Source organism: Ochotona curzoniae, unplaced genomic scaffold (genome assembly GCF_017591425.1).
Source record: "Ochotona curzoniae isolate NIBS_2020 unplaced genomic scaffold, NIBS_Ocur_1.0 contig_2457, whole genome shotgun sequence".
Classification (NCBI taxonomy): Eukaryota; Metazoa; Chordata; class Mammalia; order Lagomorpha; family Ochotonidae; genus Ochotona; species Ochotona curzoniae.
Window position 1 is genome coordinate 323,368 of NW_024465464.1, and position 23,564 is coordinate 346,931.

General features: G+C 51.0%; 1 protein-coding gene across 1 annotated transcript in view; it reads left to right on the forward strand.

The window, feature by feature from the left end:
- Positions 1 to 23,564, forward strand: part of MICAL3 (microtubule associated monooxygenase, calponin and LIM domain containing 3) — a 169,077-nt gene that overhangs the window by 109,923 nt on the left and 35,590 nt on the right. Inside the window, exons 21-22 of the mRNA XM_040974555.1 lie at positions 15,200 to 15,395; positions 22,435 to 22,691. Of these exons, the coding sequence (XP_040830489.1) occupies positions 15,200 to 15,395; positions 22,435 to 22,691 (453 nt within the window). The remainder of the gene's footprint in view (positions 1 to 15,199; positions 15,396 to 22,434; positions 22,692 to 23,564) is intronic.

Consider the following 23,564-nt stretch of genomic DNA (forward strand, 5'->3'; position numbering starts at 1 on the left):
AGTCATTTGTTGTCTTCAGAAAACTTACCTAAAAGGCTGCAGAATTACACATGACCCAAGTGGCCTGCTCCACTTCCCAGACACACCTTGCATGCTATTAGGTTCTGTAGTCAACGATTCCGAATGGGCCATGAAGGGATCCATTTCCCACACCAGCTTGTTGAGCAGCCAAGCTGTCCAGGGAACTGTAGTCAACCCTGACAGTTGGAAGTTAGGAGATCTTCCTGCTTCGCAAGTTCACCTTCCTTCTAGGTACTTCTGGAAAACCTTTTAGTAGAACAGAGAGAATTCTATAGCCCTTCTTACTGCATTGTGGTCAATGCTGATGTGTACATATTCTATAAACACCTGCATATTTGTACAGACATGCTTCTAGGGTTCACTTCATGTATATCTGGAGAGGTGTTTATTTATACACTGGACCTTAAGTGGTGACAGCAGAGCTGTTTCTCAGCAGCTTGGACACTGGACCCCAGACCCCTGGCCTACCTCAGGGCTCTGATCAGGACTGAGAGGGTGCGCCTTCGGCCCAGCATCACCTGTGCAGGTGGGCACTTGTAGAGCTGAGTCTCTGAAAATGAGCAATGCATACTCCACTGTGAGAGCTATTCAAGAACAAACCAGAGGTCTGTGGCTAGGGGCAACCCCAGAAACGGATACTTCCCCCCTGCCTCTGGCTTTTGAGTTCCTCTCTGGGTTCCACCAGCTTTGTGTTTCAACTTTGTTCTGTCTTTTGGCGTCTATGATGTCCCTGGCAGTTCTCTACAGGACATTAAAACATTCTCATGCCCTCCGGAAAGGGCCCACCATGGCCTTGAAGGTCTGCCCAGTGACTTAAGGGATTCACTTTTTTCCTGGGCCACTCAGCTTGAGGGGAGCAAGAGCAGGGAAAGGCAGCAAGCCAGGTCACACAGCAGCGATGCAGAGAAGCCAGAGCGAGGGAGGACTAGCTGTGCCAAGGAACACGTCACCTGTCCGCTCTGGCCTTCCCTGAAGCTTTTCTTTCTGCCCCTGTTTTTACCCTGTGCCTTTGTTTCTGGTGTGTTTGTGAGTTTTTATTTAATTGTGTAACATTGTTTTTATCGTTACTGTGAAACCAAGGTGTTGTGCTTTTAAGTTTTTTTTTTTTTTTCCTTTAAGAAATGTTCCATTCTTATTGAAGAGAATAAATTCCAAACAATATTCAGGTTTCTGAGTTTTTCTTTCCCTTCCCTTTTTCCTGATTGGAGGGTGGCAAGGGGGAGGCTCAGGCAACTCTTGGGAGCAAGCCACAAAGTGGTTATCCCTGAGGATGCCTGCTCCCGGGCTGGAGTCTGCAGAGCATACACAGGTGCAGTGGGAGGCCCTGCTGCTCATCCCTGATATGTAGATTGCTGTTAACTGAAGGGTCCCATCAGGACCTGGCATGGGGCAAGGTGTTTTGCTTCCCAGCAGTGGCACATATAAAAGAGCACCCACGTGGCACAAATCAGCCAGCTGCCACTCAGGACCTGGTGATAGAGAATCTACGCCAAGCCTGTGTCTACAGCAGGTGCGTGGGCCCGGGCCAGGCTTGTTTCTAACTATAGCAGGCCACCAAGGGCAGCTGGGGCCAGTTAGGTGGCTCAGGCACAGAGGTGCCCTCAGGCAATGGCCTTACTTTTGGTGACGTTGCAGGTTCTGTTCTTCCCCACATTCTCCCAAGCCATCTTTACTGGGACCAGCTAGGCCAACCAGTTGTTTCTGGCGACTCTGAAGCCTGAAGAGATAAGGTGTACGAATAGCAACAGTTCCCTTCTCTCACACTGCTGACTTGGAGAGTGTGCTGACCACAGTGGCCACAGACCTAGCTGCAGGGCCACAACAGTCCTTGGTGGGTAGAGAAATCAAGACTGCCCCTGCTGGGCTCTGAGAAACTGAGTGCTCTGAAATTGACAACGCCTACTGGCCTGTTCCGTCAGAAACCTGAGATGCTGGGGCACCCAGCTCCTGGGCATTCTCAAGATCCATGAGGCCCCTGTTGGGCAAGGTTTGCTTCCCCACCCGGCTTACCGCTGTGCCCTGACAGGCAACCACTTCGTATTAGTTATCAGAGTGTTGCTGGTGCGGTAGTTAGCCCGTGGGAGCGTCTGCGTGGCCTGTCAGCCTGTTCATGTCCTTTCCTCTCCTGCGTAAGTCTGTGTGGTCTGCAAAAGGCTGATAAAGAAGTGCAGTGAGGAGGTGCAATGAATTGATGAGTCATCTTTGATAAGAATGCAGGCATACATGCTTGCAGTTTTCAAATTGTAAACCTTCGCTGCCTTGCCGGCTGCCAGCAGTAAAGGGTGGCGAGCCACCATGATCTGACAGTTGGCAGCCGCTGAGGTTCTGTGCCACCATTGTGAAGACCCCAGAGAACTCCCTTTGGGACTCAGTTTCTTTCTGAAACGAAATCCATTACTTCTCTGCCTTCTCTTAAGTTCCGTAGCCATTTCCCTAATTCATACACTCGCTGGGTAGAACGGTGTAACAGGCCAGGAAAATGGGCCACTCTTTCGTATGAAAAAATAGAGCAAGGTGATGTGCCAGGTCCCACAGGTGTCCCTCCCGAGGTAGAGCAGGAGACAGATGCTTCGATGAGAACTATCTCTGTGTAACGGTGCAGCAGAGGTTTCAGGAAGCACCAAGTTCCAGTCCCTTCCACGAAGTTCTACAACCCCAGGACTCCAGAACCATCCCTCACCTTGCACCTCACAGCCAGCCTCTGCAAGTGCCAACAGGTCTCTCAGTCATCATGAGTGAGGAGGAGGGAGTGGCGTTGGCACTCCTGCTAGGGTGAAGTCATGGCACTGCTGAGTTCCTGTCCGTATCACTGCCCAGGATCTTCACCTGTGTTTGTGTTGGCTGCATACGCCTCTGTCTTTACAATCGCTCCTTGTCCCCACACCACTTAACGTCCTGGGAGAGTCTTCTCCACAGAAATACCTTCCCCACGCCTGGAAAGGGAGGAGGGCCTGCAGGCAGATGGAATTCTCAATTACTTCCGGGTTTCACCAGTCACGTGAACAGCACCGTCTCCCTTTTACTTCCTGCAAGCCAATTCCCACAACGCTCTGCATAAACAGCTATGAATGTTTTCTGGATATTTCTGAGGCACTTTCGAGGGTCTTCAGGAAGGACAGTGGGCAGGAAGTTGAGTCACTGTCAACATCCAGACCCTCATTCGAACCACTCGAGCACAAGCTTGCAGTGTCTGTCCTTTACTTGGCAAGGTGCACCTGTAGGCTGAGTGCTCTCCGCAGGTGAAGTAGACTCATGGCCCTTGGCACTATAAAAGGGGAACATCTGGAATATTCTTCAGTAGAGAGGGAGTCTGTGGCCCCAGCTCTGCCTCGCCACGGACTCTTGGGGGTCATGCTAGGATAATTTCTAGAAAAATCTGACAATTTGGCCTTTTATGTTTGCTTCACCTCCGTTCTTTTCTGTCCCTCGCCAAGCAATGGTGATTATATTTTAATAGTGTGGCACTAACTGATGCCCCTGTTTCATGATTCTCTAAAATGTTAGCATTGTTCCCATCTTAGCACTATTTCCTAGTTAGTTTAACCTTTTTTTTTTCAAGCCCTTACCTGACACTGTCTTTCATATTTAAATAAGATTTATTTATTAAAAACACAGAATGGCAGACAAGGAGAGACAGTGACGGAGAGAGCAAGATAACCCATTGTAGGTTCACTCCCCAGATGTGGAAGCTAGGTCAGACCAAAGCCAGAGTCAGGAACTCCACCTGGTTCTACCACGAGCTTGCAGGGGCTCAAGCACTTAAGCCGTTCTCTGCTGCTTTCCCAGATGCCTTCGCAGGGAGCTGAACCAGAGGTGGAGTAGCCAGTACTCAAAACGGCACTGTGCTACAGGAAGCAGAGATGTCTGGCAGCAGCTTAAGCCGCTGCGCCTCCACTCCAGCCTCTTGCACTGTTAGTGGTTGTTGTCTATGAAGTAGATCCATGACTTCAGAAGTAGTCAAGGTCCTAAGTCTAAGATCTTCTGTAAGTCTTGGATACCATATGTCTCCCTGTTCCTGTGCTTCTGCCAGCATCAGTTCCCCAGAAAAGGTGAACCCCACCGCTCAGGTAAGAGTTCTGTGCTCTCCTAGGGACAGGTGCTGCGGAAGGAAGATAGTTCAGCACTACTTGGCCAGGGCCAACACTCAGGAAAACCCTGGCTGTTTACTGTCAGAGAACTAATGAAGGATGTTCTCTGGTTTTGTCAAGGTCACTGAAGCCAGGAATGCTGCAGGAATAAGTTCCCGAGAAGGGAATCCAGCGGGCATCCGAGCCTAGGTTCCAGGAAGTGTGAGTGGATGGGCTTCTCTCCGAGAAACATTGTTACCTCTGATAGCTTACTTATTTTGGTTTTCCTATTTTCTAGAACTAAGAATGTAGAAAGAATTTGGAAAGAAAGCAGTTATAAAATTTGTTTTTGACCACTTCACCTACGAAACACTGGTCAATAGGTTCTTCTTTTAAGACTTCCTAGAGTTGAGTCTGATGTAAGCTAACCTAAACTAGCACCTGCCTTCCGTGTCACTGGGTTCCCCTTCTGTAGGGAACTGGCGCTGGGAGAAGCACCGTAACTTTGGGTCATGGGGTGCAGGGAAGATGACTCCAGGGAAACCCAAAGCTGACAGAAGCCTTTGGAATCTGAGGCCAGGCAGCGGCAGGTGCCCCAGGTTGTCGGGGTGGGGCAATCCATGGACTGAGCAAGAACCAGCAGTCATCCTCTGTAGTGCGGAAAACACTGAACCAAGCGCCTGTCTGTAGACGCAGCCGGGAGAGGCCTCTTCTCTACGGAAATATTGTCTTCAGGTCAAAATAGAGTGAAGCATGAGGTGCGCTGACTCTGTTGTCCCTGCTCGTCCCCTGTGATCCATGCTGGTTCATTTGCTGTTGTAGCCTTTGCCATGCTAACTCATGGGAAACAGTGTCAGGAGATGCGCTGTGAAACAAATCCAAACAAGAAAACTTACCAGCAGAGCACTAACCCTGCGATCATAAAGTGAATTGAAAATACATTGTTGAAAAATTAGGAAAAAAAAAAAAGACAGAGGGAGGCAGATATATTCTTGAAATTGCATCTGTGAAATCTGTTCTCTTTTATGTTAGTACTTAAAAAGTATTTTAAAAGGAAAAGGCACCCCCTTACTAATAATGGGTGCAGAGTCAGGGTGGCTCTGAACTGAAGGTGCGGGGTGCCGTGCACCCTCCTATGCCACAGCTTGCCTGGTGTGCTCGCCGTGGTCTGGACAGAACAGCACTGAACGAACAGAAGGACATGTGTGTTTAGCTGCATAATTCGGTTTCCTAAACCCGCATGAATGTCCTGAATCAGCAGTGCGTGTGCATTCCATTGTTGTCACAGTTTGTTTGACAGCAATCCCAGGAATGCACCTTGGGAAACCTAGTAGATGAAAAAGTAAAGTAATCCATCACCAACATATGAAGGGAAGAAGTCCAAAGGATTTGAGGACCAGAATAATAACCATCTAAATTAATCATAAATAATACGAAATAAACTTTCAGCTGTCTTCATATCAACTCTATTTTTTTTTGGGGGGGGGGTAGTCTAAAATAAAATCAAGCCGCAGGTTCTATTGTTGGAAGTGAGCCTGGGGCAGCCCCTTGCTCTGTTGTTCTGGGTAGACACTTACCCTGCCAGCCATTGGAGGGTGGGGAATTATTTGGGGATGTTTGTTGTCCCCCAGGTCCCACTGTCATTGCTTCTAACATGTAAACCTGTTGGCTTTTTTTTTTTTCCTTTACCATCATATTTTATTATGCTTTTTTGAAAGGCCCTAGTGATAATTGAACTTACAGATTTTACACTTGCTGCTTACAGCCCTCATGAGCAGCTACCTGCTGTGGCCTTTTACGAGAAGAGGGACAGGATTTTATAACTCTTTTAGAGCCAGAACATCTGTAACACAGCAGTCTAGAAATACCTATTCAGCTTTGTGCTGCGTTAAACTCAGCTTTAAAACTAACTTGGGCCAAATGTGCCTGCCGTTCCACAGGACAATTTTGCTTTTACTGTTGTCAGGGGGGCAGGCACAGAAATGCTTTCAGAGAGACTCCTGAGCGGATGGGGGCTACAACGGACTTGGGCAACGCAGGCCACTTTATGGAAAATGGGAAGAATTGCCAGCACGTGCTCATCAGAGGACTTGGCTGGATCTGAGCTCATATGAATCTTGAGAACAGAAGGCGTTCATCGAGTCTTCCTTCTGCCTCCTTTGAGCATGACCTCTCTAGGCCCCAGCTTCCCCTTCTATAAAATTCCAAAACATTAAGGTGGAATCCCTTCTGTCTACTCAGTAAGGTTATTTGTACAAAGCCTGCGTGGAGCTTGTTTAGTTGGAAGTATGGAGGGATTCTACGTGTGGTTACCGCTGGTGGGGATTCCTGGAACACTCAGAGTGAGAGAATGGGTGGGCATTGTTTGTTCGTGTCTGACGGTCTCCCACGCTCGTTTGTGCTTGCTGATTGGTGGTGAGGCCTGGATGGCATATTGGCATGTATACCTAACCTATAGCAGAGTAGACTAGCAAATGCCCGGCATGCATGCCAGCTCTTTTAAGACATCATTAAATTTCTGCCAAAGTGCATGGCCAAATTTAGCATTACTTTTTCTTCAGCCTACATGGATGTGATGTGAAGTAACCCACACACTCCATGACATCATTCACTGTCCAAACAGGAGCATAAACAGTCTTACTTAAGGGTTTACATTAAGCTGAATTCTTAGCATCTAACCCAATCATCAGAAGTCTGGGTGAGAGGTGACGTGCTTTCTCTTAGGTTGAGCCAAGGCTTACGCCTGGTTTTTGCATACACCCGACCCCACCTCAGTTATACCCATGGCTGCTTTGCAGGCAGGAGGAGGGAGCCTATTTTTGCCTTGAAATCGGTGCAGATGAGTGCTTTGGGGAAACTGGAAAATTGAAGCTGCTCTCCCGCTGCTGCTGGATTTCTGCAGCATCCCTCCTTGGATAGGGTCCTGAGCCTGGTCAGCGCCTCAGCCCAACAGCCTTTATTCTGAATGGCTATCTTCTCATGTGGTACCTCACTTCCTACACACTCAAGATTCTTTTCCAGACACGACTCTTAAGCAGGTGAACACAGAGTATCATTCAGGAGGGCATGCGTAGCAGGTGGTGGTTGTGGGCATCGCTGGAGGCTGTGTAGATGTACCTGGTCACTAGACAAGAGTCTCTACTCATCTCTCCACCACCTGCTTCCCAGCCCCTCCTGCCATACAAACTTGGAGACCTTCTGTGGACAGGTACCCACTCCTCACAGGAAGCCCTGCTAGGCACATGGAGGGTGATGATGTGAGGCAGGAATGCCCTTGTCATCAGGGACTTCCTTTCTGCACGCAGCTTTTGTACTTGCAAAGTGTTTAGTGCCCTCCTAGGATGAGAAGATCACTGCGGAAGGTATCACTGACATGAGCTTGCTCAAGCAGAATCTGCAAAAGCAGGCGAACCCAAGGGCGAAAGAGGAGGAAAAGCCCAGCTTGCCAAGCACAGGAGGCCTGTCTACCTCCACCTGAAGTGGAGTTGTAGGCTGCTCAGCATCAGTGAGTGCCCCTTCCCACAATCACAGATAATGTTCATTGTGACTCAGGGAGTGTGGTCTCCCCAAAGGCATGGAGTGACTCATTCTGCTGTTATTTTAGGCTCATTAGTCCAGATGGCACTCGCCTTGGGTGGATTTCGCCCTGCCCACTTTCCAAAGCAAAACAGCAACAATGAGAACTAACTTCCAGGCTAATTCTTGACTGTCAACTCAAGTCAGTTGGGGTCCAGCCTTTTACATACCAAAGGGGAGTAGAGCACTGGACCCAGGGCCATGTCCTAAATAGGAAACTGTCTCTGGGTCAGACAGATGGCGTTTCAGAACAGCCACGCTCACCATGAGCTCATCCCCATATCCCAGTGGATGAGGCAGCAGCGGAGTGTGCAAACTGTGTCATTTCCAGCTGGAGGAGGAAAGCAGCCGAGTGAAGGGTAGAGCCCCCTGCTGCCTTGCAGTGGCTGGGGCTCTGTGTGAGGGAGGATGCCTGGTTTCTCAGGGGGACTTGTGCGTGTTGGTGAGGGTACTGATTTGGGCAATGGGTGCTTTTGACAGACTTTACCGTGAGTTTGGGGGCTCAGCTGCATGTTGCCAACCCAGTGACACCCCATTAGCTTTCGCCATCCTTAGCACACCCACCCCTACCAGGACCTCTTCTGGACCTGGCCCCAGCTTGGCTCAGGCCTGGCTTGGGGTGGGCACGAGGGGACAGCAACTGAATCAGCTAATCTCTCTTAAAACAGAAGTCATAGCACAAATATCCAGTAAATATTTCTTTTATTTATTTATTGGAATGCGAAGTTACAGAGAAGAGAGAGAGAGAATGACCGATCTTCCTTCCACTAATTTACTCCACAGAGGCCCGCAACAACCAGGGCTGTGCCAGGCTGGAGCCAGGAATCAGGAGCTTCGGGGTCTCCTCCCACTCAGAGGGCAGGGACCACTTGGAGCATCTCTGTTGCTTTCCCAGGCACATTAGCAGGGAACCGAATTGGAAAAGGAACAACTGGGACTCTAATCGTATCTCCATATAGGATGCCAGTGTTACAGCTTAACCGATTATGCTGCAATGGCAGGCCCATATCCAGCAGTTTTTTGATCAGAGAAATAAAGGGAACTCTAGAAAGGATCTCTGTCTTCCACAATGGCAGGAGAATTTCTGTCCTCAGACGGGCCAGTCATTTCAAATCCTAGTGTTCCTCCCCACTGGCGTTGCCGCCATTGACACTCTGGGACGGTGGATACATGGTGACATCCTTGCTGCATGAGAACACAGGCTTCTCCAGACCAGAACTCTCGTGTGTCTTGTCACTGGCACAGTGCCTCGCTGGAGCAGGTGCCCAGTGAGTATCTGTTGCATTGCTGACTAATGGATCCCTGTGGCTACTCCAGTTACAGAGAGGAAAACAGGGTGGAAGTCAGTCTCTGCTGAGGGCATTTTTTTTCCCCTGATGTCCTCAGAGATTGTCCCCTCCTAGTCCTGGGGCAGAAGGGATGGGATGAAGAGCTGCCTGCTGGGTCTCTGGGAGGTTACCATCCACACCCTGACACCCTTCCCGAAGTCAGAGGGATGCAATTAAAGGCTTCTGGCAGCTCCCGCACATCAGCTGAGAGCAGGTTGACCTGCTAGGAAAAATATTTCTTCCAGGATGATATATGGGGCTCATGCAAGCAGTGACTGTTCCAAAACAGAATCTCAGGGCAGGCCTAGAGTCTTTTTCCTATTTAGGATGCAGCCCAGATCCTAGGAGCGTCTTCCTTTTGGTGTGTGTGAAGCTATCACTGCCCTCCCTGTGACCTGAGCTCTGTCCTCCCTGACTTCAGAGCCGGCCTTGGAAATGACTCCCAGTCTTTGAGCCAGGCAGTCCCTTGTTGGTTGTTCTCTCATACCTAAGTATGTGAAGTCAAGGGCCAAGGGGGGGGGGGGTCTTGGTCGTGAAGCTGCTCCAACTGGCTAGAAAAGGGAAGTTGAAAACATTTGTGGGGGAAAAAAAAATGTTTCTTTTGATGTACAAAAAATTGTTTGACCATGCATAGTTTTCCCACGCTGTGATTTTTTTTCATGAATGTTTTACGGACCTATCTGTGCATGGGTTTGTTTTTTTGTGCATTGAAACAAATTTCCCTTTTAGTTTCATTTTTCCATGAGTTTTCTTAAGTATGCCAGTACTTTTAATTTCCAGATCAGAATCCGGCAGCTGCTTTTTATACCTTTTTCCCCTACAGTGTCTTTGCCAAACTCTTGCATTCGTTGGTGAGGGATGGGGCAAGGCTGGGAAAGGAGATGGATGCTGCATCTGTCACAGGGTTTTGGGGTCACCCTGCCCTCCCCACCTTCCCCACTGGTACTTCTGCTCTCCTGTTTTATCATGCCCATCTGGCTCATCTGAGGGATAGTCCCTTGCTCAAAACAGAGACAAAAGGGTGCTGATTTCATTGATCTACTTCTTTTTACAAAATTTCCGTAGCATTTTGAGTTTATATACTGCGAATGCTTGATGTTGAGTTTTGGATCCTTGCCAAGTGTCCCCTGAGTGTCACCTTCCCTTCGGACAGATTGGCTTCCCTGGGTCCTCGTCCTTGCTGGACGTCCCAGGCTGGGTCACGCCTGGAGGCCTGGAACCATGGAAGCCACTCAAGCCCTTCCCAACTCAGTTTTGACAATGTGCAGTGAGTCATCTCTTAAAAGTTTGTGTTGCCTCAGTCTTCCTCTGTCTGGGGGACTGGTGTCTGAGTGAGCTGAACGCTTCTGGTTCTTTTTTGTTGGTTGTAGCCAAGCACAGGATGAAACCAACATTCCTTCTTCCCAAGGGCCCAGGCTCTGGGCTTCGACTGCCAACTGCTGCTGCTTGGTGGCCCATGAGACTGCAGAGCTGGCAGGGAGAGCCCCAAGAGAAATAATGCCACGTGGAGGACAAGCATCTGTTCTTACAGGTGTCCTGTTCTCTACTCCAAGGCACTGGTGCAGCTCTGTGCCCCTAACCTTATAGATTCCAGTGGGGAGGTGATGATGGTATTAAAAACTCCCAGTGTGGAACACAGAAGGGGACCCTAAGAAAATGTATCCTCACTTCATATCCCATGTCTCCAGAATGATTGCTTTCGTCCTTGGATTCAGATCTCGACTCTTGCTCTTTGGTGCTTTCTTAATGTCCCTGAACTTTGGTGACCTCAGTGAGAGGATGATAGTATTAGCTCCACAGAACCTTCTCCTAAGCTGGCTTACTGCTCATCCCTTGGGTGGGCCCTTGGCCTTCGGATGCACGCCCATGGCACTGCCTGCCTCCACCCGCCACAGTGCTCCCCCCAGGACTCTCTGCAGCTTTAGAAGAGTAGCTGGTTTTGATCTGCGGTACTTCCTGAGGTCCTAGCAGAATTTCTCGCTAACACTATGTGTTCCCAACTAAAAGCAGACCCCACTTCTAGAGCGATGTTCTACCTGAATGCGCTTCTTCACTCTACGTTAGAATTACTTGAGTTTGAATCAATGAGTGTGACTGATTTGTTTTCCCGAAAGTGATCATTCTTTCTCTGTTTTTGTTTTGTTTTCTTCTTCTTCCTTTTCGAGCTGAAAGAAGTACTGGTTTTAGTTGGTTTGTAGAGACACAGAGCACACTCCAGTGGTCTGTGCCTTAAATGCCCACGATAGTTAGGATTGGGTCAGGCCAAATCCAGAGGTCAAGAGTTGAATCCGCATCTCCCATGGGGATGACAAGAATCCAGATACTGGAGCCATTACGACTGCCTCTGAGGCGGGAAGCCGCAGCCAGGTGCCGAAACCTGGAATTAAGCTCAGGTACTCCAGCATAATCTTCAGTTATCTTAACATGTTAACTCTTAGAAGTTCAGGTTTTGGGGCCCAACAGTTAACATACCATTGGAACGTCCACATTTTGTATCAGAGTGCCTACATTCAAATTCTGGCTCTGCTTCCAATCCCGGCTTCCAGCTTATGTATGCCTTGGAAGCCTACAGGTGATGGCTCAAGTACTTGGGTCCTTGTATCCACATGGGAAATCTGGATTAAGTTCCAGACTTTTGACTTTGACCTTTGACCTGGCCCAGCCCAGATGCTGTGGGTATTGGGGGGGAGGGGAGAAAGCCAGAAGGTTTCTCTCTCTCCTTCTCCCTCTTTCTTTCTTCCTCCCTACCTTTCAGCTAAATGAGAAAAGAAAAGAAATTTTGGCTTTTATTCCATATCGGTAGAGTTCTGGAAAGCTTATGCTTAGGTAATTGTTGTATGTGTCTTTAAAACAAAACTAGTCACTTATCTTGGAATCTTCGAAAGGCAGATTTACAGAGAGAAAGACAGAAAGATCCACTGTTCACTGATTCACTCCCCAAATGGCCCCAACAGCCAGAACTAAGCCAGTCCAAAGCCAGGAACTTCTTCCGGGTCTCCCACGCAGGTGCAGCGTCCCAAGGCTTTGGGCCATCCTCAACGACTTTCCCAGGCCACAAGCAGGAAGCTGGATGAGAAGTGGAACAGCCAGGACATGAACTTGCACCTTTATGAGATTCCAGTGCATGTAATACAATTATTTAGCCACCGAGCCATTGTGCTGGGCCCATATGTCCCTTTATGATCTGCTTTCTATTTAAGGGCAGTTGTCAAAATGCGATCAGAAGAATCAAATTGTGGTTTCATCAGGGACTCCTTAGCTTTATCCTCTTTGAGTCAGTGGGCTTTGGTAAGGAGCAAGAGAACACAAGATGAGAGATGTCAAAAATGAGCACCTGTTAGAGCCTGGCTGGGCGGTGGGGGGAATGTCAACTTGAACTTTACCAGCTGTGCCCCAACTCCTTTTTCCTGGAATCCACATCAATTCTGATCTTCCAAATGCCCTACCTTAGCACCACCATAACTTCCATCGCTGAGCTCAGAGCTCACTGCTGAAGATTAGAGCAGAGATGTCGTAAATGACACCTCGAGGGGCAAATGGGCATGGGCACAAGGCCCAGGAAAATCCGAGGTTTTATGTTCAGACCGCATCATTACACCTCTACCTGGGTTGCATGAACGTGGCACTAATCCTGAAAAGCTTCTTTTGTGCCATGTCTAAGAGGCTGAAAGCATTGAATCTCATGGAAGTGCTGGACACCAGAACATTATGTATGTGGCCTGTTAGGCCACAAAAATCACATCACATTTGTTTCCACTTCAGAACTTCAATCAGCCTTTCCCTGGCGGACCACCTGGTACCCCAGTGTAGCTTGGTATCATGCTGTGTACCAAAGCCCAACGTTCTCTCTCAGAGCTTAGAATGTCACAGAAATCAGTGACCTGCCCTGGTCAGTATAGGTTCTTCCTCTTTGTCACTTCAAGTCTGCTCTCCTGAAGTCAAAACGCAGCAGAACTCGTGTGTGGGGTCTTGGCCTACACTGCTCTCTCACCCATCTTTCTTTGTCAAATCCGTGACATCCCTGTGCAGGAACACGCACAAACTTGGTGATGAAAATACGACTAACCATCAGTATGTGTTTCACCCGTATTTGCTGCACACTGCTGATACGCTAAGCCCAAGGAAAGGAGGAAGGCCGAGGTACCCATGCCCTTCCGTGAGCGTATGCATGTAATTTCACTTGGCACTCAGAAGTCCCTAGACAATGACCTTGATCTCTCCTTTAAAGACCAGGAAATACACTCTGAGTAGTTGCACAGCTTTTCTGGGCTCATTCAGCCAGTCACTGGTGGAATCTAGCAGGTAGTACAGTGGAAAGACTGAAAAAGAAATGCTTGTCTCCTCTGGCCAAGCTCGAGACAGGAAGGAGCATCCGGAATGACAGTAAGAAGGGCAGTCAGAACTGCTGCAGATCGAAAGAGAACCTTTGGTTCAATGAGAGTTTGGGTGTCCCCCAAAGGGCCTTGTGTTGAGCGCTTGATCCCCAAATCTTTTTGTGGGATTTTGTTTATTTGGAAGGCAGAGTGGCCAAGGGAGAGACAGCATTTAGAGATTAAAATCTTGCATCTGCTGCTTTCTGTTTAAATAGCTGCAACAGCCGGCTGGACCAGCCCAAAGCCAGGAACCTAGAACTCCATCGTGGTCTTGAGAGACAAAGACCTTCCGTCTGCTGGTTCACTCCCCAAGTGGCTGCAATGGCCAGAGCTGAGCTGATCCAAAACCAGGAGCCAGGAGCTCTTCCAGGTCTCCCATGTGGGTGCAGGGTCCCAAGGCTTTGGGCCATCCTTGACTGCTTTCCCAGGTTACCAGCAGGAAGCTGGATGGGAAGCAGGGCCCATATGAGATCCTGGCACATGCAAGATGAGGACTTGAGCTGCTAGACTATTGTGCCAGGCCCGCTGAGTATTTTTTTTTTTTTTGGTAGAAATAAAATACTAAAAGTAATAAAACACTATATTGAAATTGAAATACAGTGTTTTAAGGTTTTCAAAAATGCTTGCATCCATAGTGGTACTCAAAAGTAGGATAATTAGAAAACATCTGTGATACCAGAGCAGGAATGGTAGAATTTTAAGAAAGATCACCCTCTTGGAACCAGAATTGTGGTGTAGTGGGTACATTTGCACCGCCTCAGTGCTGGCATCCCATATGGGCACAAGTTTGAATCCTGGCTACTCCACTTCCAGCCAGCATCCTGCTGTTGGCCTAGGAGAACCAGCAGAACATGGCCCAGCTATTGGGTTCCTGCCACCCACCCACATGGGTCCCTGGCTCCTGACTTTAGCCTGGCCCAACCCCAGCTGTTGTGGCTATTCGGAGAATGAAGCAGTGCATAAAAGATCTCTCTCTCTGTCTCTCTTGCTCTCTCTTCCCCCACCCCTGACCCCTTTCAAATGAACAAACAGAAAGGGAAGAAGGCAGGAAAGAAGGCCACCATGTTATAATGCAGTGCACTGACTCGGGGTTGTGGCTGGGTTCTCAGAGCACTGGGTGCGGGAGCTGGGAGCCGGGCATCACTTGGAGGCAAAGGGAGGAAGTTACTGTGGGGAACGTGTGCCCTCACATTGGAAAGATGGGTGAGACCGCGCCCCCAACCCTTGCAGTTAGGCTCGGTCCTCTGCTTTCCCAGAAGGGTGTAGCCTCACCCATAGGGTGTCCCTCTTCAGCGCACAGTATTAGCTGTGCATCCAACTGTGGATACAGTAAGTCCACAAGGCGAGGAGCTCTGCAGAACAGGAGCCAGACGATCTCAGACCGAACCCCAGGTCTGCCTAAGAGATGCCAGGCTCTGAAGAGAAGAACCGCTTGAGAGCTAAGTCAGAGTCTCCATCACATTCCCAGTCGGGTTCTCTCTTCCCTTGACCCGGTTGGGGTTCCAGTGACAAAGCAAGTGAACACCGCTTAGCTGGAGAAGTAGCCATGGCCAGGCAGGCTTCTTCCTGCTGCTCAGTGAACTTCTGTCCTCTCCCAACAGCATCCTTTCCTGACCTCCACAAATCGCAGCGTTTTTTGAGTTTCCATCGCCCCTTGGTTATTTCCCAGAGAGGAGGGTGGTCACCTCGGGGTGCTCTGCGCTTGCTCCTCCTGTCGCCCGATTCCCCCAGGAACTCAGCCGAGCTTACGGGTGGATTCTAGGAGCAGCACCTCTCCTGTCATCCTGTGGCCGTCATTCAGCCTCAGACCTCGGCCCCTCTGTTCATCTTGCAGGGTCAAGCGTGAACGGCCTGGAGGAGCCGAGCATTGCCAAGCGGCTGAGGGGCACCCCTGAGCGCATTGAGCTGGAGAACTACCGCCTGTCCGTGAGGCAGGCGGAGGAGCTGGAGGAGGTGCCCGAGGAGACGCAGGCCGAGCACAATCTGAGCAGCGTGCTGGACAAGGGCACTGAGGAAGATGTGGCCAGCAGGTAAGTCTGCCCAGGAAACAAGCTTACCTGGGGGGCGGAGGGGAACAGCAATTTGTTATAGCTTGGGATCCAAACCAAACTGTCTCAGCTTGATTCTTGGCTCTTCTGCTCACAACCCGTTAAATACATTCTGTGTGCCTCTGTTTGGGAATGAGATGAGTACCTTTCTCCCAGAACCCACGAGAGGGGTAAGCAAGCTGGTTGCAGTATATGCCACAGTGCTTTGCGTGTGTAAGCACCTGTACGTTACTCAGCCATGGGCCGGTAGGCATCCTGCCCACCGTGCCCTTGTCCTATCCTGCATGCAAGAACTCTGCCGAATGGGCAGCAGTGCGTATTCATTCTCTTAGAGGTAGGAACACTGATGGGGACTAAAACTCGAGCCAAGATTCAGTCAGCTTTCCTAGGTGTAAGCCAAGAGGCTAAGGGCCTCGCATCTTTGTCTTTTTAGCCGGGAGGGATCGCACCCATTGGACTTAATTCACAGACTCGGTATTTGCTGAACATCTACCATGTCCCTAGCGTGCTGTAAGTCATTAAGAAGGTTAACAGAAAAACACTAAGCCACAGATTTCGCCATCAAGCTGTTTACAAAGCCATTGGTGGGATGAGACTGAGGCGTGGGGTGGACAGTAAAGTTAAGCAGTGGCCGCTGGGGAGCAGTCCCCACGGGGGAGCACCGCAGCCCAGTGGGAGGCAGTTTACCCCCAGTGTACCCTGCAGTCCTGGGGAGGCCACTGTGCCTCTGTGGGCTGCTTTTGCTCTCCTGTAAATAGAGGGGCAGACAGGCCAACCCCAGTGTTCCGTTCTGATTAACCAATGGGGGAGGGGGAAACATACTCCCAACCCTCCCCCCACCCACTCCCAACAACCCAGTGTCACAGCTGGCTTGTGTGCCAGAACCTCCAGGGTCCACGCACAGCAGCCGGAAGTGCAGGGGAAACCCGTGCAGGGTGCGGGGGGAGCAGCCCCAACAGGGCAGCTTCAGGCTGATGCTTGAGAACATCAGAATCCTGGACCAGACTCCTCAGTCTGCGGTGATGAAAGGAACACAGGGGAATAAAGAAAACAGAAAGTGGTTTCTCATTGTTTTAAGGCCCAAGAATGTTTCCCTGAGTGTGTTTGCTGGCCACTACTACTTCCGGCTGCGTTCCACCCCCTCAGCCTTGGCATTGGATGTGCCCTACAGGAAACAAGCACTTCTCAGGCTGACCCCGGGGCGCAGCTCCCCCCTGCTACCTGCAGTCCCATCGTTGTCACATATCTCAACAGGTCTGGTCAGAGCACCCATGAAGGCTGCACCCACCCTGGTGCACTGCAGGGAGGGGCCGCTGGTGGCGGGGGGTGGGGTCCCAGCTTGTTAGGAACCGCTGGCAGAGGGATGGCTTGACTTGGGGTGAGTAGGGCTCAGTACCGCTTCAAGGACCATCACAGCTTTGCCTCGCCAGAATTGATCAAGTGTGAAAGGCAAGGGGCAGCAGGTGGCTAGCCCGGGCATTCCCAGAAGGGTAGAATTAGAGCATTTAGAGAAGGGTCAGCAGCAGCATGGGATGGGCACCTGTCATCTTTGCAGTGCAGGAAACTTCCCCGTCTCACTTAAATTTGAATCTAAAAGCACCATGCGATGCTCTGCGGAGTGACAAATGGCCTCTCAGAAGCAGAGTCCCAGGGAGGCAGGTGCACTGGGAAGCTGGAAGATGCAAGAACTGTACCCCATATATTTTTTTCTTCTTCTCTGTAGCACCAAACACACATGGCTGTGTACCATTTTCAACTCTTGGTTCTTTGATGGGTTGTTAGACTGCAAGATGAAAAACAGTGTAGCTTTTTTTTTTTTTCTCTTTAATGATTTGGTTTATTTATCGGAAAGGTGGAGTGACCAGACCTGGTGCAGTAGCTTAGTGGCTAAAGTCCTCGCCTTGCATGGGCCAACATCTATATGGATGCTGCTTCGTGTCGCTGCTGCCCCACTTCCCATCCAGCTCCCTACTTGTGTCCTGGCAAAACAGTCAAGGATGGCCCAAAAACCCGGAGGAAGACCTTGGCTCCTGGCTTTGGATCGGCTCAGCTCTGACTATTGCAGCCACTTGGGGAGTGTATCATCAGGGAAAAGATCTTTCTATTTCCTTCTCTGTGTAAATCTGACTTTGCAATTTAAAAAATAAATTAATTAATTTTTTAAAAAAAGGCAGAGTGACAGAGAAAGATGAGATATAAAAAGATCTTCATCCGCTCTCCCCAGATGGCTGTGACAGTCTGAGCCTGGAGTTTCTTTTAGGTTTCCCCTGGGGGTGTCAGGGCCCTACGCACTCAAACCATGTTTGCACTGCTCTCCCAGGCACATGAGCAGGGAACTCTAGGGAGTTCGCAGGTGTCTGCCACAGGAGGCCACATGCCTGTTTTAGAACAAGGCTTTGGTGCAACCAGCATTGTGGCAGACCCAGGAATTCTCACACTGCTTTCCTGGAGCAGGTGGGTCAAGTGCCAGAAAATCGGTCTTGGCTCACACTGGCCACATTCTGGGCCATCGGAAGCAGACTCTCCACCTCCGCCCTGATTGTCATGGCACCGAGGCGTTAGCTGAGCTCTGGGGCAAAGCCTGCAATCATCCACGTTGAAACAGGTGCCCTGGTGATGCTGTGGTCCAGAGACTGCGCTTTTCCAGATTCTCCCGGTGACAAATACTGCCTGGCAAGCATGCGAAAAATAGTGATTCCTGGGCCCTGCCCTGCAGAAGGAATTGTTGGGGTGAAGGCGGGGTGTCTGTCTGTGATGCCCACCCAGGTGAGTCTTACCACGGGGTTCCTGGCGTCAGTTAGACAAGGCCTTTAAAGCCCAGCCTTATCACAGACTCTCAAGGAGGTGGGGCTGTCGTCTGGAGACCTGGAAACTGAGCGTCCGTTCTCTGTGGCGAGACCAGTTGGCCAGGTCACACAGAACTCACCTTGGGATTTCACCATCATTTCTCCCCCGACTGCCTGTGCTGAAGAACTTGGCCTGGGAAACGCAAGGGTTGGGTGCAGCCCCGGTACCTGACTGCTGATGCTGCTGCCCAGGTCTGGAACCTTACCTCCGGTGAAAATAGCACCGTAGGAGAAAGCCACTCCTTCGAGGCTAGTCTTGTCTCTGCTGCGTCCTCTCTGCCCGCCATTCCAGCAGTCAGCAGTGCGAGCGAGGCTTACTGAGCAGGGTGCTGCTCCCAGCCTGGGTTGCATTTGGTTAGGCAAGGAGTGCTGAACAGCATCTGCCTTCCAGCCACCTGCTTAGCACTGGCACATTCACACGGTTTGTGCAGGGGACCCAGGGCGTGGCTGGGCAGGACAGAAGAGCACAGTCTGTCTTCTTGAATGTACTCCCCCAAGGTACTCTGCCCCGTTTGCAGCAGAAACTACTTGTTTGAAGCCCCATGCTCTCCACTTGCTGAGGTCTGGTCCAGGCAGCCAGGAGGTCAACCGTGACCTTCATCCTGAACAGTTGTCAGGGGGTAGAGAACCCTCGTGTAATTGGAAAACCATGAGAGGGCACAGCGGGCATGCTGTGGGCACAGCTAGGAATCCTGCCTTCTTGCGTACGTGGGCTGAGGTCCTGAGGCTCCCCTGAAGGCACTGGTAGCTTCACCCCGGAGTGTTCTGTAGCCAGGTGAGCCAGTCCGCACGTTCCACGCATCGTGGCAGGGCTGGCAGCCCTCCCTGGCACTGCTGCTGGGTGCTGTCCTCTCGCTGCCTTTGCTGGGACTGAAGCAGAGCAGATCCATCTTATTGTAATCTAGTCTACATGCGTCCTGTCTGTTCCCTCTGCCGGGCCCTGGCCCTGTCGGTGCCTCGATCAAAAGACACAGGAAGGAAAAGTCAAGGAGATGCTTTAAGATGCCGGGTTGAGTATGGCTAACAGCAGGAAGGGGTCTCTGCTGGATCTTGTTCCAGCTGCAGGGAGCGGCACCTCGTGATGGAGGCTTCGCCAGGGCAACCGGCCTGGCTTTCATGGTTTGTGAGCCTGTCTTGGCGGTGCTGGGGGCACAGCAGCCCGACACCTGCTCTCAGGAGCACTGCGGTACCACACAGGGCAGTGCATCGTTCCCAGTGTGAGAATGAACACCTGTTTGGACAAAGAGGATCTTGATGACCATGTGTTCTTGCCCTCACTCTCCTGGGAGGCTCGTCTTTCCGCCCAGAGCTAGAAAACCAAATGGATTGTCTACACTGTTTTATTTTTTGTTTTGTTTTATTTTTTTTCCTGCTGTAGGCATCCTTCTACTTGAAAAGTTTCCAGGCTGGGGCCCGGCGTGACAGCCTAGCAGCTAAAGTCTTTGCCTTGCACATGCTGGGATCCCATATGGGTGCCAGTTCTAATCCTGGCAGTTCCACTTCCCATCCAGCTCCCTGCTTGTGGCCTGGGAAAGTAGTCAAGGACGATCCAAAGCCTTGGGACCCTGCACCCGCGTGGGAGACCCAGTAGAAGCTCCTGGCTTCTGGCTTCGGGTTGACTCAGCTCCAGCCGTTGCAGCCACTTGGGGAGTGAACCATCGGACGGAAGATCTTCCTCTCCATCTCTCCTCCTCCTCTCTGTATATCTGCCTTTCTAATAATAAATAAATCTTTTGAGAGAGAGAGAGAGAAAGGAAGGAAGGAAGGTAGAAAAAAGAAAGAAAAGGTTCCAGGCTGGACCCCAAGGGGTCTGTCTGGGTGCAGCCTCCTCCCCTAGCATCCTGGTGGTCACCCCCAAGAGATTCAGGTGCTGGGGGCCATCAGGCAGCGTCATGGACTCCCATGCGATAGGGCCTCGGGTGGAGCAGTAGACAACCCCTGCCAGAGGGCGTCCATCTGCCTCGGCTCTCCAGAGGGCGTCCATCTGCCTCAGCTCTCCAGAGCGAGTCCCGAGGCCTCGGGAACAGGCTTAGCCCGGGACCTCTGAGGACAGGCAAGGCGTGTGTTGCTCTCCCTGCCCTCTTGCTCCTTGAGCAGCCGGAAAACCAGCCCGGGGGACGGAGCACAGGGAGGAGATGCCCTGTCCCTGTCCCAGATGTGCATTCACTGGCCTCAGCAGCGACGCACGCATCCTCATGACCTGGCATGGGAGGACAAGGCCGCGTTACACACCAGCCCTCCTGCACGAGGCTGCCGTGCCAGGCAGCTGCTGTGACGCCTAGGGCCTCCTTGAACAGGCCACGGGCGCACCCAGGCCTGGAGGAGGGACAAGGTGGCCTCCCCTGTGCCTGCTGATGGTTTAAGACAAGCATAGCAGCATCTTGATCCTTAGTTCCTATATGTGCGCTGGCAAATGGGAAACTGGGTTACATTCTGTACTAACAAAAAAAGTCATGCTAGGACAGATGTGATATCAGTAAAAAAAATGTAAAAATATTCAGAACCCAGATGCCAAGTTGTCCATGGTGCAGATGCTTTGTAATTCTCTGATTGGCAGCGATCACACACACGGATACTTGGGGATGCTATTGGCAGTCTTTGGAATCCGTGCAAGTCGTAGCAGGACTCAGTGTGTGCTGGGGAACTCGGCCTTTACTCCTCCCGTCTCACTGCGCTTTGCTGCACGTTCCCCGTTTCTTCCACCTCCTCTCACCCTTCTCTTCTCAACTCCATTTTTTTTTTTTTTTGTATTAAGATGTGTTTATTCATTTGAAAGGCAGAGTTACAGAGAGAGAAAGACATACCTCCCAGCCACTGGTTCACTCCCAAATGGCTGCAGCAGCAAGGACCGAGCCAGGCTCAAGCTGGGAGCCAGGAGCTTTCCTCTGGGCCTCCCTTGGGTGCAGAGACCCAAGGACAAGGACCGTCTTTAGCTGCTTTCCCAGGGGCATAGCAGGAAGCAAGGCTGGGACTTGACCTGGTACCCGTACGATGCACCGTCACCACGACAGCCATCTAGCCGCAGTGTCAGCCGCGCCCATCCTCTAGTCTTTGAGATCGACTGCTGTCAGTTGAAACATGGGAGGAGCGCGGCGAGCTGGTTCCTTTCTGCTTAACACAGTGCCCTTCGGTTTCATCCATTTCGCCCCCGGTTCCAGGATTCTATCCCTTTTTTATGGATGAATCAATATTCTGTTATATAAACACTACATTTTCTCTTATCTGCCAGTGGGCACCTTGGTTGATTCCAGATCTGGTTGCTGTGAAGAGTATTACAGCAAGCGTGGGAGAGCGGATTTCCCTGGATAGGACAAGTTCATTTCCTTTGGATCTGTATCCAGAAGTGGGGTAGCTGGATCTGCTGCAGTGCCGTAGGAACCTCATTCCTGTTCTCCACGCAGACTACACTCACTTGCATTCCTACCACCAGCAGCATGCAGGGTCCCCTTTCCTCTGGATCTTTGGCAGTGTATGGTAGCTTTGGCTTCATTGGTGATGGCCATGCTGAGTGTAGTTGGGAAATATCTCACTGCAGTTTTGATTTGGAAGTTCCCTGCAGTCTAGTGACATTGGGTGAGGTGGGGGTAGTTGTCGTTGTTTTGGTTTATCTTCCATATGCTTGATCATATGTGTATCTTCTAGAAGATTCCTACGTAGGGGCTGGCAGTGTGGCACAGTGAGTTAAGCAGCTTCTGTGACACCAGCATGCCCGATGAGAGCGCAAATTCAGAGCCTGACTGCCCCCACTGACGTACTATGATGTCTGAAGAGGCGCCTTGAACTTGAATTTGCTGCCTGCCCTTCTTAGAGCTTCTCCCTGCCATCCTCACACCCTGCCATGTTTGTGACCCGCCCAAGTCAAGTAGGAGCTTTTACAGCCCATAAAGCAGATCAGGTGAAAGCAACTCTGAGCCCAGTGCACAGTCATGAGTTCATATCACGAATCCGTTGCCCCGTGTGTGTGCTTGAAGCCCGTTGATCTTGGTGTGTGCCAGCCTTGCTCTTGCCTCATACGGGTGCAGGTGGGTCCTCACTCCAGCGCGTGTGCCTCCTTCTGCCCAGCCAGGAAAGGGTACCGGCCCCTTCCTCCCTTTGCTCCCTTCCTGCTCAGCAGTGGCCACCGACTGTAGCGTGTAACTTTCTGCTCACTGTAGTGTGCCCTGCTTTCCTTACAGCAGTTCCGAGTCTGAGATGGAGGAAGAGGAGGAGGAGGAGGAGGAAGAGCCCGGGCTGCCCCCCTCCGACTTGGGTGGTGTCCCCTGGAAGGAGGCGGTGAGAATCCATGCTCTTCTGAAAGGAAAAAGTGAAGAGGAGCTGGAGGCCTCCAAGACCTTCGAGCCTGGCAATGAAGAGGAAGAGGAAGACGAGGAAGAAGAATATGAGGAAGAGGAGGAGGAAGAGTATGACGAGGAAGAGGAAGAGTCCAGTGAAGGTCAGAACAAAATCTTTTCTCTTAACCCTAACCCCATCCCACGTGCAGTGGTCTGTTCCGTGTCAAGCCACATGGGCACAGCCCTGCCTGCCTCCCAGGCCCCTGGGCAACGCCCATTGGCAGCGGGGGCAGCGTCCGTGATACACACTGTTTGAACCCAGGAGAAAAGAAGGGCCAGACCAAGGACTTCATACAAATCGCATCTCATCCTCATTTGCGCTGGATTTTGACAAAGAAGGGAAATGGAGTTTTCTAGAGTGTTCCCTGATTCCTGGTCTCGGGTTTGATGGCCATCAGGAGCCTCCGCATCCACAGGTCACTTCGGGGATGACATGCAGGGTATCGTTTCGGGGCCCATGGCCATAGCAGGCGCATCGTGGCTTCAGTGTTGAGTCCACCTGCTCTGTTCTGAGATAGCCTCTTGGCGTGGACTCGGGAGTTTTTCACCCTGTCCCTCTCTCTGTCGCTGTGTGACCTCGAGTGGTGACGCTTGCTGTCCTCCCACTTCCAGCCACTGCAGGCCACCCTGAAGTCCGCTAGGGATGAGGAAGGAGACCTGCTTTCTGCCAGGATGACGGAGGGCAGTGCCCTCTGCCTGGAGCCTGAAATGGCAGAGAAGGATCGACAGGTCTTCCACCTGCTAGTTCACTCCCCAAATGGCCATAGTTGCTGGACTGGGCCAGGCGGAAGCCAGGATCCTGGACTCCCTTCCGGTCTTCCACCTGGATGGCAGGGACCCAGGCATTCAGGCCATCTCCTGCTGCTATGTAGGCTGCCAGCTTCAGTATACAGGTCGTAGCTCAGCCCACTGTAGCAGCCCCCGGGCCTTTGCAGTTCTAAGTTCCAGTTTTTCCTGACCTTGGTCAGAAGAGC